The sequence below is a fragment of the Oryctolagus cuniculus genome, chromosome 5 (assembly GCF_051225735.1).
Source record: "Oryctolagus cuniculus isolate XC-2025 breed Fujian yellow rabbit chromosome 5, ASM5122573v1, whole genome shotgun sequence".
NCBI lineage: Eukaryota > Metazoa > Chordata > Mammalia > Lagomorpha > Leporidae > Oryctolagus > Oryctolagus cuniculus.
In genome coordinates, this window is record NC_142871.1 from 117862797 (window position 1) to 117878824 (window position 16028).

Genomic DNA, 16028 nt, shown 5'->3' on the forward strand with positions numbered 1-16028 from the left:
CCCCAAACTTTAGATTTTTGTCATTGCTTATTATAGTGGCCAGAGGCCTGCACTTCAGAACATATTTTAGAGCAATGTGTTCTGGCCACAGACTCCTCGTTCACAGGGACAGACTGTTTCTGACTCTACTTTGCCTGGGATTGTGGATTGTGAAACCTACCCCACCTCATTTCTATAATTAAAACAGAGCAAGCAGCACTTACTCTCATGTCTCAGTGATTTACGGAAGGACACAGGTGCTATGTGGTGTACACAGGGAAAGTTCATATTCTAGTTTATCATGATAATTGTTGGTTTGTGTTTAAGGCACATACTAGTCCTCTCATGAGAGTTATAGGTGTTTTGATCTTTATAGTTTTACCTTTGCAGTCCAAGCCATGCAACCTTCTTTAACTTCTCTCCCCACCACTAGATAGTAGGTGACTCAGTCATCTTTGTTTCCCCTGTACAGAGTGCTTTGCACACGCAGGTTGGCTAACTCTCAGTTTTCCTGGTACTCAGAGGGATCCCAAGATGCAAGACGTTCAGTTTTTTTTTTTTTTTTTTTTGACAGGCAGAGTGGACAGTGAGAGAGAGAGACAGAGACAGAGAGAAAGGTCTTCCTTTGCCATTGGTTCACCCTCCAATGGCCGCTGCAGCCAGCGCACTGCGGCTGGCGCACCGCGCTGACCTGATGGCAGGAGCCAGGTGCTTCTCCTGGTCTCCCATGGGGTGCAGGGCTCAAGCACTTGGGCCATCCTCCACTGCACTCCCTGGCCACAGCAGAGAGCTGGCCTGGAAGAGGGGCAACCGGGACAGAATCCAGCGCCCCGACCGGGATTAGAACCCGGTGTGCCGGCGCCGCAAGGTGGAGGATTAGCCTAGTGAGCCACAGTGCCGGCCTTAATCTTCATTTTAATAGGATCCTCTGGCAATTTCTATGAAGAATAAAGTTTGAGAAATGTGGCTATAGGGAGGTCAAAGAGAACCAGGCTTAGGCCTACCAAAAAGAAATCTATAGCTGAATAGGTAGTCAATATATATAATAATGAATTTAATAATATTCTAAATTATCATTTGCCTATATATGAAGCAACCCACAGTTTCTGAGGAAAAGACTGATTTTGCCTTATATACTCTTGTGATTCCCTTTTAAAAATTTTTATTTACGTTATGCAAGTTTCATATATTTCATCTATACAGATTTAGGAAAATAGTGATATTTCCCACCCTACCCTTCCTTCCATGCATGCTCCAACCCTTCTTCCTCCCTCTTCCATTCCCATTTTATTTTTATAAAGAGCTTTCATTCTTGGTTTACTTACTGATCATAAAGTTAACGCTACAGTAAGTAAAGGAGTTTGACAAATACTATAAAGAAAAAAAAAAAAACTGTTCCTCAATAGGAGAGACAAAGGCTGTACAAAATCACCCAATCTCAAAATATCCATTTCACTCCAATACTTTACATTTTAGACACTCTGTTAGTTACCTCGGATTGGGGAAAACATATGGTATCTGTCTTTTTGGGACTGGCTTATTTCAGTATAATAGTTTCTAATCAGGTCCATTTTTTGTTTTTGTGAAAGACAGGAGATATAGGTTTTAGCAGGGCTATTTCCTTCTGAACCAACTTTTAATGAATCTCTTCCATGCCACTCTCCTGGATTCTGAGGGAACACTGGAGCCTTTGGCTTTCCACGGCTTGTAAAACATCAACTGCCTGTATCTTCACATGGCATTCTCCCTGTGTCTAGTCTGTGTTCAAACCCCCCCCCCCCCGTTTTTTATGAGGACACCACTCATGTCAGATTAGGGGCACACCTTACTCTAGTTTGACCTCATCTTAACTAATTATATCTACGAAGATCCTATTCCCCAATAAGATCACATTCTCAGGTGATGGGGATTAGGGCATCAACATACGAACTTTTGGGACACAGTTCAACCCCAAATAGTCCAGCTTCGTGATTTATGTATGCATATACAGTTGCCTGACTTTGTATTTGGGTGAACACATTAGTATATAACATCTCAGAAGTGGAATTGCCGGGTGTAGAGATAATATGTATTTAGAATGTTGATAAATAGAAAAAATCATCCTTCAAGGATATATGATTTATTCTCTCTCTCTCTTTTTTAAAGATTTATTTATTTATTTGCAAGTCAGAGTTACGCAGAGAGAGGAGAGGCAGAAAGAGAGAAGTCTTCAATCTGATGGTTCACTCCCCAGATGGCCACAACGGCCGGAGCTGTGCTGATCCGAAGCCAGGAGCCAGGAGCTTCTTCTGGGTCTCTCACGTGCATGCAGGGGCCCAAGGACTTGGGCCATCTTCTACTGCTTTCCCAGGCCATAGCAGAGAGCTGGATGGGAAGTGGAGTAGCCGGATCTTGAACCGGCGCCCATATGGGATGCCAGCGCTTCAGGCCAGGGCATTAACCTGGTGCCACAGTGCCGGGCCCTATGATTTATTCTCTATGCAGCAAAGCATGAGGGGGCTTTTACAATTTTGTGGAAAAGGAAATCAAAAGATAATGCAAATTTTCCACGAACTTTTTGAAATACTGGCAAATGAGTATCATTGTCATATCTTGCTAAGACACTGAATCATCAAACTTTGTAGTAATTGTCATAGGAAAAAAATAATTTTTAATTTTTATTTGAAAGGCAGACGGATCATTCTAGTGAATCTCTCGTTCACTCCACAAGTACCTGGAACATGCAGGGCTGAGCCAGGCTGAAGTCAGGAGCCCAGAACTCCATTACAATCTTCTGTGTAGGTGACAGGGACCCAAGTACTTGTGTCATCATCTGCTGCCTCCCAGGTGTGCATTAGCAGGAAGCTGGAATTGGGGTTGGAGCTGGGACCCTAACCCTGCACTCACATTAGTGTGGGTTGCAGTGATTTTTAACAGCTCTTCCAAATAACTGCCACAATAAAATTTTGAGAGACATTTAATGTAGTAAAGAAGAACTTTTAACCCTTATTTTTGAAATTTTATTTTCTGGGTATTTTAATTTTCATTAAATTTTCAAAGCAGCTTATCTAATTTAAACAAAAATCCCATTTATATTTTCTTTGAAATTACATTAATGGTTTTGTTTAATTTGCAAAGATAGGATAGCTTTATGATATTCATTCTATTCATTTATTTTAGTATTCTTATCCAAGTTTTCATCCATCTACTAAGTCCTTTAGCATCATTTCAAAGTTTCTTTGATTTTTTTTATCTTCCCAAATTTTTCTTGTCAAATTTGTTTCCAGGCATTATATCTTTTATGCTACTTTTTATATATTGCTCTTTTATTTTATCCTCTACCTTTGAAGTCTATTGTAGTCTTGCTTTGGACCTTTTAGGGGAAGTTACACATTCAACTTTAGGGTATTATTGAACCCAGTCACATCATCCCCAAAGTTTTTCCTCAGATTGTGTAAATCCCCCTTTTTCTCCCTGATGTGGCTGGGACAGGTGACCTTGCTCCTTCACCTGAGCCCCACTGTTAAGGGATACACCTCTTTGCTGGCCTTCATTGCCTCTCTGTATTCCTCCTGGGGGGTGGCAGATATGAATCATTGAGTTCATCAATAATAAATGGGTTCTCTGTACATCAGCTGGTCAAGAGTGGCTCCTCCAAATGGGAAAGTGTGACATGATATCAGTAGGATGAGTGCCATCTTTCTTCTTACCAACGTGAACAGTGAAGAGCTGGGAGCTGGGGGTTTCTCTGGTGGCTCTGCAGTGGGCGTCATATAAGTCCTGATGGCAGTGGGTGGCAACGCCTGTCATTTCTATACCATCATGGTGCCTAGAGCCTTGTATGTGTGGTATCAAATTGCAAAGATGGAAGGGAATGCCATCAACTAAAGATGAGGAAAATGGGGACCAATGCACTCTAGGATGATACTATCAATGGCCTGCTTTAAGTGGGCCCACTGCTCTTTCCACATGATGCTTTCTTATACTTGGCATCTGAAGAAAATCGTGAATTTTATGGGGTTGGAAGGAATGATGTTCTAGAATCTAGGGCAGAATTATTTTTCAGAGGCTATTCACTTCACTTCTTTGATTTGTGTCAGTATTACATCTCCATGCTTTATTTTAAAGGTCTCCTGATGCCTTACTACTTCCTCTGTCCTCTAGTAACTATCTCCCCCAGTGTGTGTTAGTTTGTCTTTAACTTCAGTTTTTTCTCTTAGTTTATGTATTGCCTTGTGTTTTTACTGAAGAGTTTTATATATTGATTCAATTTTATCTCTTTTCAATGATAGATTTTTTTCTGTATGGCCATGCTTCCCCTTTGACTATGTTCTTTTTGCTACAGGAGGAATCTGGGCCACTATCCGAGGCTCTAGTTTGGAGGGTGTTAGCATGGTGCTATTTGGATCTCAGTCTTGTGCCATCAATGTCAGTGCAAGCAATTCACGAAGAATTGAATGCAAAGTTCCTTCCAGGGTAAGTGGAGTCCTTTTGGCATCTCTTTGTCTCAGGGTGCTATTTCCTGGGCTGCTAAGGGATTTGAATTCAGACACTTCCCTGGTGCTGTTGGTGACAGTCACAATAAGAGCTGCAGTTGAACTTTCTATCAGAGTTGATTTCAATGTCATCAACGTTCCTAGTACAACCATGACCCAAAAGATCTGTCTATTAACAGATTCCCCAGGAGCTAGGATTCATAATACCCTTTGATCACAAGTCCTACATGTTTATCTCTTCCAATTCGTTAAATATTGCGAAAAGCTAGCTTTTATTTGTGAACCACCATGTAATTCCAATATATGGTGGTACAGTAATCTGTTTATCTATTCTTTATTATTGGACATTTGGGTACTTCTTTTTAAAATATTTATTTATTATTTGAAAGGCAGAGTTACAAAGAGAGAGAGAGAAAGAGAGAAAGAGAGAAAAAGAGAGAGAGAGAGATCTGCTTGTTCACTCCCCAAATGGCCACGATGGCCAGAGTTGCACTGATCCATTTAATGGTAAAATTTTACTGTTTAGATTTCTTATGTTAGCATGGGTAATCACTGAAAAAGAGAACTTTTATCTTTGGTTAAATAATACATACAGAAGTTAAAAGGAAAATAAGTAAAATCATGTTTTCCCTATCCTTGATCTTTCAAGTACCTCTTTATGAAACAAGAACATTTAATTCTTTTGAATACAGCTGCAGTACCTTATTTGTTAAATCAGTAAAACATTTATATAATCATAACTAAATAATGCTGGAAGAACCTGATAATCTTTGTTTCATTTGATAATTATTTGTTTTCTTCCTAGAATATCTGCTTTGTCATAGCATGCCTTACTTACAATAAAAATTCACCATCTTTTAAAATATTTATTTATTAAAAATATTTATTTATTTATTTTGAAAGTCAGCACTGGACAGGGAGAGGAAGAGAGAGAGAGACAGAGAAAGAGACAGAGAGAGAGAGACATAGAGAGATCTTCCATCTGCTGGTTCACTCCCCCGTATGACTGCCAAAGTCAGGACCAGCCCAGGTAGAAGCCAGCAGCTTCATTCAGGTCTCCCATGGTGGTTGGCAGTGGCTGAAACACCTGAGCCATCTTCTGCTTTTCCTAGAGCATTAGCAGTGAGCTGGATTAGAAGAAAGTCACCATCTTTTAAAAATGTTCCATCATATTACTTTTTATCCTTGAAGCTCTCTATTTTCCTATTTCAATTGAAGTTGATCATTTTCTAGGTCTATGCAATAATTTTTAGTCTAGAACTTCCCTTTGTCTTATCATGTCTGTCTTATAATAAAAAAAAATCATCATGTTAATAAGTTCCATCATATCAATTATTTTTTTTCCTTGAAGCTATCTGTTCTCCTTCAATTAAAATTGATTATTTTCTAGATCTGTTCAATAGATTTCAATTTAACACTTTCTTTAATTGCTTTCCTGGGTAGAGTCACTATTGGAGTTCATATTTTCTTCTTTTTTGATTATTATTTTATAAGATTGTAATTTTTAGAACCATGCTACAAAAGAGTATGTGGGAGACAGATTTTCTGAGAACTTACATTACTGGGGCTGGTAATATGGCATAGTGGGTGAAGCTGCCGCCTGAAGAGCCAGAATCCCATATGGGCACTAGTTCGAGTCCTGGCTGCTCTATTTCTGCCAGCTCTTTGCTATGGCCTGGAAAAGTAGTAGAGGATGGCCCAAGTCCATGGGTCCCTGCACCTGCATGGGAGACCTGGAGAAGCTCCTGGCTCCTGGCTTTGGATTGGTCACACCCGAGCTGTTGTGACCATCTGGGGAGTGAACCAACAGATGGAAGACATCTCTCTCTCTGTCTTTGCCTCTGTCTCTCTGTAGCTCTGCCATTCAGATAAATAAATAAATAAATAAATCTTTTTTTTTTTTTTAAAGTACTCCCATACATGTTGGGTAGTTGAGCTAGGTATAGGATTTATTTGAAGTTTCCATTTTTTTGTGGGAACAATTGCTATGTTAATTGTGCTATTCTTATTTACCTCTTAGAGAAGGTTATTTTGCTTCTGTTCAACAATGCATATGCCTAGTTTAAGCACTTGAGTGTGTGTGTGTGTGTGTGTGAGAAAGAGAGAGAGAGAGAGAGAGAGAGAGAGAGAGAGAGAGATGAAAGTCACAACATACTCTACCATACTCTTTAATAACAACTTTTAAAAATTTATCTTCTAAGCTAATTTTGTATGGACTTCTCAAGTCATTCTTACTTGCTGAGATTTGATTTTTAAAACTGATTTTTCAGGGGAACGATGGACATACTGTGAATGTGACTGTGATCTCTGGGGACTACTCTGCAGTTCTTCACAGTGGGTTTACATTTGTCCCTTCTTTAAATCCAGTGATTTTGTCTCTGAGCAGAAACCACAGCAGCATAGCAGGTACAATTCCCAATATTGCAAGATTGTGTTTGTAAGTGGATGGGCTTTGCATTTTTAATTTAGTTTTATTTATATAAAGGGAACCTATTTTGTTTATTTCATATATACAATTTTAAGAACATAATTGTGCTTTCTACCCTTCCCCTACCCCATATTGCCTCCTCTTCCTCTTATGTTTCTAATTTTTACAATGACATTCCTTCAATTTTCTTTATAAACACAAGGTTAACCCTCCTATAAATTAAGAATTCAACAATTAGTAAGTAGAAAAACCAGTGTTCCTCTAGAGTATAGACAAGAGCTATAAACAATAATCAAATCTCAAAATGTCAATCTTGCTCATATTATTACATTTTTTCTACTCTGTATATTACCACAAATTAGGGAAAACATGATATGTCTTTTGGTGACTGGATTATTTCACTAAGCATCTTTTTTGTTAGAAAAGGTAGGATTTCATTCTTTTTTATGGCTGAATATTCCCTCTTGAGTTGTATTCCATCGTGTATATTTACCACAATTTCTTTATCTAGTCCTCAGTTGATGGACACCTGGGTTGATTCTGTATCTTAGCAATTGTGAATTCAGCACATGTTGATTCCATTTCCTTTGGGTAAAGTCTCAGAAGTGGAATGGCTGGGTCATATGGTAGATATGTTTTCAGATTTCTGAGAAATTTCCATACTGTCTTCTATAATCTTTGTACTAGTTTACATTCCTACCAAATGTATAGGGTACCATTTTCCCCACATCCTTGCCAGCATTTATTTTTATTTTTTTTATTTTTGGATGATAGCCATTCTAACTGGGGTGAAGTGAAAGCTCATTGTACTTTTTATTTGCATTTTCCTGAAGGCTAGCAATCCTAAGCATCTTCTCATATGTCTGCTGGCCATTTGTATTTCATCCTTTGAAAAATGCCTGTTCATATCCTTATCCCATTTTTAATTAGATTGCTTGCTTTTTGTTGAGTTTCTTGAGCTCCTCATATATTCTGATATTAATCCTTTAAAAGATATGTAATGTGTTAAATATTTTCTCCATTGTGTCAATTGTTCTTATCAAAAGGTGGCCAATGTCCTGAACACATTTTATTGTATTTTGAATGGAAATTTTTTTTCCTGAAAGCTAAGAGACTGTTTCTTTCATCTTCACCATTATTGAATCAATCTGTTTATAAATACTTCTCTATTTCCATCATGAAGATAAGGTGGAAATTAAAAGGTAATAATTCAATAATAATAGACATATAATGGACATCAATTTAATCCTTGCCAATACTTTGCAGGATCATTAGTCTCAGTTTGCAGATAAGGAAACCAAGGATTAGAGAGAATAAATAATTTTTATAAAAGATTTTATTTATTTATTTATTTATTTGAGAGGTAGAGTTACAGACAGAGAGAAAAACAGAGAAAAAGGTCTTTCATGTCCTGATTCACTCCCCAAATGGTCACAAGAATCAGAGCTGGGCAGATCAGAAGCCAGGAGCCAGGAGCCAGGAGCTTTTTCCAGGTCTACCTAGTGGGTCAGGGGCCTAAGCATTTGGGCCATCTTCTACTGCTTCCCCAGGCCATATCAGAGAGCTGGGTTGGAAGAGAAGTAGCTGGGACACAAAATGGTGCCCATATGGGATGCTGGCACCACAGGCAGAGGCTAGCCTACTATGCCGCAGCATGGCCCCAATAAATGACTTTTTAAAGATGCTTGCTTTAGTAACAGAGCTGAGATTTGAATTCAGGCAATGTGTTTGTAGATTCTAAGCTGTTAGCCACCTAGAGTTAACCATAGACTACTCATTTTGGCAATAGGTTCTATCATAGCCATTATTTAATATGATTAGGGAATAAAGTGCTCTGATAACCAAGAAATCTTATTACTTGAGACATACTATGTATACTAAAACAATAGATTCTTTCTCACCAGCTATGTGAAATAATTTAATCTTTCTTTTGTGATTCAGATCATATGACAGGGTAGAATTATCACAGTTTATTATTATCAGGCAAAGTAGCAGGTAAAGCTCCTTTCTGGTTAATTGAATTTCCAGTTATTAGAGTTTATGGTAGCTGAATCAGGGCCTTATTATAAGAAGACCATCATGCTTCCCAGAGAAAGAGCCTGAACTCAATTTTTTCTGATACTATTTTCATTTTCCATAGTTCAAGAGTACATAAATAAAGGGAAGTGTCCTTTAGCTTCTCAATATTATTCAGCTCAGATAGTGCAGAAGAAGAATTTGCTGCCTCGGGCAAGCGAAGTGTGTAAAATTCCTTAGTGGTACAGGTTCTTCCCAACAAGGTAGAACGGGGAGGAGGGAGCCCCATGTTATATTCAGATTTCAGTGATTTTGCCTTTTAATAAAATTTCTTACCTATAATGAAACGAATAAATACATTGCATCAGTGCCTCAAAGGCATCTAGGATTAGCTTGACAATTGACCAAGGGCCCAAGAAGCTCATATTATTGATACCTACAATTCAGTGCACTCCTTTCTGAGTTTATAGTTGCATTTAAACCTTTCCATGAGCAAAATAAGGAAGAACATGCTATAAAAATCCACAAAGCATGTGAGCCTATTGGGAGTTTTTTTTTATGTTCGAGTGCTACATTGATGATGGTGAAGCCAAGATAAAATGGAAGCCAAAGAGGAGGAGAGCAGTGAGAGGGGAGGAAGAATATGAGGTATAGGATTATCAATTTGGTTTTTGTAGCCAGAAAGAACTGGATCTGAATTAATCCCAGCTCAACTACTTGTTAAAATGAAAACTTTTGACAAATTCAAATTTTCTTCTCAATGGATAATCTCAGTTTTTAAATTTTGTTAAGTATGTGTAATATAAAATTTACCATTTTAACCACATTTAATTGTGCAGTTTCATGGCATTAACTGTATTTACATTGTTATACAACCATCATTACTATCTGTCTCCAGAACTGTTTCATCATTCTAAACTGAAACTGTGTGTACCTATTAAATAGTAACTCCATATTACCACATCATTCCATCCCTTGGTCACCTTTGTTGTCCTATCTATGATTTCGGTTTTTTTTTTTTGGGTAGCTCACCTAAGTACTCATACAATAATTGCCTTTTGTATCTGGTTTATCTCAACAAATTAAACAGATTATTTGAACAAAGGATGATTTACAAATAGGGGAGCCCTGAGTACCAGAAAAGATTACAAAATTTTGCTTTACAACATGAGTAGGCACCAATTATAGCCAGAAAAATGGAAGTCGGGGGCAGAAGCAGCTTGATTGGTTCCAGTTCAGTGTTTTCCTTACTTGAGCGTGGTCTGGTCAGTTGGCAGCTTGTGATTGACTGATCCTTAGCTAGCTGTTACAAAAAAATACTCCTGAAATAGGCTCTCAGTTTGTTTACTATTAAGTTAAGGTTGAGGTTCATTATACAGGGACTCAATGTATGAAGGCGATCTCAGGAAAAATTTAGTTTAAGTTAACATATTCCTTGAGCAAGATAGTTAACTTCTTCTATCTTTGGCATTTTTATTTGTTATGTGGGAGTAGTTATTTCTATGTAAATGTGAAAATTGAAGACAAAGTATGTAAAAGGACCTAATCCAGGAACTGACATGAACTAAGCACTCAATACTTTGTTGAAGTGAAAGCTGCCATTTTGCCAGCTACTTAATGCACTATCAATGAGTCGAAGATGAGCTTTGCATGTTAGTTTTATGTTGTTTGTTTTATAGCACCCTGGACCTATTGGGTCAAAAGCCTACCAATGCCCAATTCAAATTTTTATACTTCCAAAGGTTTTAAATATAACCAAAAGAAGCAGAATTTTTAGCCATGTAGAGCCACCGTGCTTTACATACCCCACGAAAGTCTACCCAGCATCAGCCAGTCATAGATAAATCTTGGCCTGAAATGCTGATGGTCTTTGGGGCTATGTGATCCAGAGTCTACTTATGAGGCTGCTGAATGCATCATGTATACATATAAGCCCCTTTCTGATCTCTGTCTCCCTGAGGGATTCTTGCATTCCTTCCCTTGTGGGTGGTGGCCCTGTAATGTTGCCTCTGGAACGGCTTATGTCATGAGACTTCCTCCTTTTGTGTGACCTGGTCAGAGCAACACCCAATTATTTGGGTTCATTTTTTGCTACTGCCACTTATGGTCATGTATTTTCCCATGGTCCGCCCTGAAATTTCTTGAACTCACTACACTGTAACTCCAGACAGCACAGCAGAGGTTAGGAAGACATGAACAAGTCTTGTTCATGGGGCAAGGAAGAAAATGAAGTTAGTTGAGGTCTTTTTGTGTCCTTGCTATATCAGATGATTTCCCAAAATACCTAAGGTAGTTCTTACAACAATAAGATGGGCTTTATTGTTATCTTATTGATGAAAAATCCCAGACTTGGAAAGTCCAAAGTGAGTCACTCAGTCATGGAGGTGGTTAAATGATAGATTAAGGATTGGAATGCAGATCCACACTCTTCCAACTTTGCCACATTCCTCTTCTTTGACATTTTTCTTTCAAGCAACCTCTTTTTCCTCTTCATCTGTTTGGCTGTGGCATCCTGCAGTTGCCATCTCTGCAGTAAATCTCAAATGTTAGAATCTTAAGGAACTTTAGGCAAAGCTATGGGCACATTGAGGCACAGGAAAGGTTAGTGTATTTATTTCCACTTTGGCTATGCATACTGGATCTGGCCTTCATTTAGACTATAGCTGTGGGCAGATTGAATGTTTCATCTCCTATGTTTTCATTTTACCTTTTTTTTTTTAACTGAAAAGATGGCTTCAATCATATCCTTCATTTGCTTAGAAATGGAGACATTTGGAGGTCTCCACTAGCCTCTGAATTAATGTAGATAATCCTCAGGATTAGTTGGTTTCTTTTTTTTTTTTTTTTTTTGACAGGCAGAGTGGACAGTGAGAGTGAGAGACAGAGAGAAAGGTCTTCCTTTTGCCGTTGGTTCACCCTCCAATGGCTGCCACGGCCGGTGCACCGTGCTGATCTGATGGCAGGAGCCAGGTACTTATCCTGGTCTTCCATGGGGTGCAGGGCTCAAGCACTTGGGCCATCCTCCACTGCACTCCCTGGCCACAGCAGAGAGCTGGCCTGGAAGAGGGGCAACCGGGACAGAATCCGGCGCCCTGACTGGGACTAGAACCCCGTGTGCTGGCGCCGCAAGGCGGAGGATTAGCCTAGTGAGCCGCGGCGCTGGCTCAGGATTAGTATTCTTAATGTTCAATCATAGAATCACCATCGACTAAGTCTACTGCCATACATGTAACTACATGTACATTGTCTTCTAGAATGTTACCCAGTTTTCTTTTAAGATTTATTTTACTTATTTGAAAGTCAGAACAACAGAGACAGAGATATCTTCCATCTGCTGCTTCATTCCATAGGTAGTTAAAATAGCAGGAACTGGGCCAGGCTGAAGCCAGGAGCCTGGAACTCCATCTGAGTCTCCCATGTGGGTGTGACCATCTTTGGCCATTTTCTGTTGCTCTCCCAGGAATATTACTAGGGAACTGAATTGGAATTGGTGCTTATGTGGATGCTGCCATCTCAGACATTGGCTTAACCTGCTGCTCTACCGTGCTGGCCCCCTGTTCTTTTTCTCATCATACCAATAAATGATTAAGTGAGAATATGTTACAAAAGACTTCAGATAAAGTTGTAAAATTTAAAAATTAGATTATAATCCTTCTCTATCATTTTCTCTTGAGATTTGCCTTTCAGATTGAATTTCAAGTGTCATCTTGCCTTATCATAAAGCCTTTCCCGATATTCAGAATGCTGCCCTGCTTTGAATAATCCTAATGCTTAATTGTCACGCTTTATAGGATGTCTTCTACTGATGCTATTTTTTCACCTATTTTACTACTTTTGAGTCCCTTTTAGGGAAGGGTCTGTCTTTAATTTATTTTTGTGTGCTTTGCATCCTCTTCTTCATGATGTTCTATTAATACTGAGTTAAAAGGAGTTGAATTAAAATGTTCATAATATACATAATATTTTGATAGAGTCGCAAGTTAAACTGAAAAGTCATTGAAATACAGAAGTCATTGAAAGAAGATTGGGTTCAGGTCTTGACTGTTCCGTTAATGAGCTTTGAAGCCATGGTGGTTAAGCCTTAGTTTCTTTAAATGCAAAATGCCTGTCATATTACCTGTCTCATGCACAAGCAGGTTTCAAAAGATTCATTGAAAATGGAATCAAAAATAAGTTTATTTTTTGGTGGACACATTTTGAAACTATGCATAATTGCTCTATAATAAGAATTTTCCACAAAGTTTTTGAATACCCCCATATGCCATTAAAACAGTTTGACTACCAAATAGGATAATATGCATGAATGTTCTCTGTAAACTATGATGACTGTATTGGCTTACAGTATCATTATAAGGCCCAGTGCTCTCTGAACATAAAGCTTAGAATTCTATCGTAGTAAAGTGGAGGTTAAAGAAAAGGACATGGGGTGTTATTTGCTGATTACAAATACTATTAGCCTTGCAAATTACTTCCCAATTTGCCTTTATATGAATATTAGTCTCTCTTCAGTACAATTGTCCTCATAGTTTTGCTTTTCATGCCCTTAAGGTTATAGGCTTTAGTTCTGTTAAAAAGATTGTTAGCAGTTTCATGAAAAAAAAAATTAGGTTGGTATTAGAATTCTTAATTAGAATATTATACATGGTGCAAAGCATGTATATAATCCTAAAAAAAGTTTTAGAAAAGAAAGGTGACAGAAGCCACAGATCCATATCACAGAGGCTAATAGATTCTTTTCAATACAGGAGGTGAAGCACTTTTCATCAGGATGACACAACTGGTGAACTACGCAGATTTGGATATGCAAGTTCACATCCAGGATGCCTTGGCCGAGATTCATGCACAGACGTCTCAGGGCCTGGAAGTTGTGCTGCCAGCACTGCCAACCGGCCTCTATGGAGTTTCAGTCTCCATCAATGGGGTCAACATTTGCTCACAAGGGTGAGGTGGACAATTGTCATTAATATTGTGTCTGTTTGATGGTCTATTGATTCAGCTGGGGAAATTTATACACACATATGTGAGAAGTAGAGAGAAAGTAAGAGATCTCCCATCTGCTGATTTATTCCCTAAATCTCGCCAAACTTTGGCTGAAACTAGGCAAGGCCAAAGCTGAGAGCTAGGAACTCAATCCAAATCGCCTATGTGGGTTGCAGAAAATACTTGAACCATCACCTGCTGCCTTGATGGGTATGCATTAGCAAGAAGCTGGAATTGGGAGTGGAGGTGGATTCAGATATGGGAAGTGGGCAACCAGGCAGTATCTTAACTCCTATGTCAAAACCCACTCCTGGAATTCTGTTTTGCTTTTTTCTTTAAGATTTTATTTTATTTATTTGAAAGGCAGAGTTACAGAGAGGCAGAGGCAGAGAGAGAGGGAGAGAGAGGGGTCTTCCATCTGCTAGTTCATTCTCCTGGCGGCTGCAATGACCAGAGTTGTCCTGATCCCAAGCCAGGAACTTCCTCAAGGTCTTCCATATGGGTTCAGGGGCCCAGGGACCTGGGCCATCCTCTACACCCTTCCAAAGCCACAGCAGAGAGCTGGATTGGAAGCGAAGCAGCTGGATCTTGAACTGGCACCCACATGGGATGCTGGCACTGCAGGCAGCGGCTTCAACCACCACACCACCGCGCAGGCCCCAGAATTCTGATTTTGCATTAAGGCTTTCTTCCCCCACTTTTTCTTCTGAAGTTAGGGTATAAAGTCATGAGAATCATAACGTGAACAAATCTTGGAGAGCTCCAGACAGCTCAATCCCTAGACTAACGCAGGAGACAGTTTTGACTTACTAGCTGAGGAAATGGAAACTTTATGGAACTTGGTTGGGGTGAGAGTGGAATGGGCACTGCCCTGAAATCTCTGCTTGTCATTTCTCAAGAAGTTCCCTTTGCTTATTCTAGAAAGTGAAGTCTATGGGACAGATGTCACCACTGAGCAGTGGTCCAGGACAGTGTCCCACACATCTTCCCACCACCATTTCCTTTCTTTTCTATTAGGTAGTGTCATTCACACTTGCTCTCCTTCATGCTTCTATATTTTCCCAAAGATTCTTTTCCACTTTTCTAGTTTGCTCTATTCTTTCCTAACCACCTTCCCATCTCCTGTAGGGTTGATCTCCACATCCAGTACATCACAGATGTTTACAGCATCCAGCCTTGCTGTGGGTCTCTTATGGGTGAGTGGCTCTAACACAGCTTGTCATTTATCTAGAAAGCCTGTTCCCTGTATATGCAGATTTTGTGCCTGGATTAGTGATCATGGAGGCCAGCAATAGGGGCAGACAACATGTTAATTTTTTTTTTTTTTAAGTTCCACAAAGTGGACAGGTGTGTCAAAACCGAAATGATTCTATAGCTTGGTTAACTCTGGAAATTAAAAGGTGCTTATGAAAAAGTGACGTGTATCTGGTTTTCTTCTCATGAAAAAGCTGAAACATCTAATGGGCAGTGCTTTTGAGCAGAGTTAGGAAAATAAGGGAAGAGTTTCCATCAGCCTTTTAAACACTGTATGTGCCAGGTGGGAAGGAAAGTGACTTTGATATCTTTACTTGCTTCTCTGGAGGCATATGACAGAATCAGAAATAAAACACAAATGCAAGTATGGGAGATATCAAGACAAGATTCTGGAGAAATGACTATTCATTTTCAGAAAAGCTGAAAGTATGTGGATAACCATTGTGAAAGTGTAGTGTATGAAACAGAAGATTACCTTTTTGAGAAGAGTGGAATTGTTTTATAAGCTGCTATGGGTTGTGTTGGTCCACTTCCTTTTCTGAAGATGGGGTTTGATTTTGAATCATAGTTCAATAGGAGAGTAAGACAAGGTCTATGAATATAGCAGCAAATTCACTGGGATGATTCAGTGGTCATTGATGGGTTTTTCATGTATAACAGAAAATATAAAACATATGAGGATATATAATATATAGAATATTATAATATTATACAGATTAATATAGAAGATAAGTAGAAGACTTCAGTGAATTGATTTTTCATTAGTAAGTTGACTGTATATAGGACAATATACATATATTCTACATTATAACATATAGAACAGTAAGGTAATATAGCAGATGATGAGAAAAGTAAGAAATTTGATTTTTCCCTAATGTGTGTTGATGGCAGTGGTG

At 38.9% G+C, this 16028-nt stretch overlaps 1 protein-coding gene across 34 annotated transcripts in view; it reads left to right on the plus strand.

The window, feature by feature from the left end:
* The window catches only part of PKHD1 (PKHD1 ciliary IPT domain containing fibrocystin/polyductin), a 524425-nt gene that overhangs the window by 60732 nt on the left and 447665 nt on the right, over positions 1 to 16028 (plus strand). For all 34 annotated transcript variants that reach the window (XR_016234007.1, XR_016234005.1, XR_016234006.1 and 31 more), the window contains 4 exons: positions 4304 to 4434; positions 6725 to 6860; positions 13644 to 13839; positions 15007 to 15074. Coding sequence is in view for 24 of the 34 variants with exons in the window: in XM_089333174.1 (XP_089189300.1) it covers positions 4304 to 4434; positions 6725 to 6860; positions 13644 to 13839; positions 15007 to 15074 (531 nt within the window). In the remaining 10 variants the exon portion in view is untranslated. The remainder of the gene's footprint in view (positions 1 to 4303; positions 4435 to 6724; positions 6861 to 13643; positions 13840 to 15006; positions 15075 to 16028) is intronic.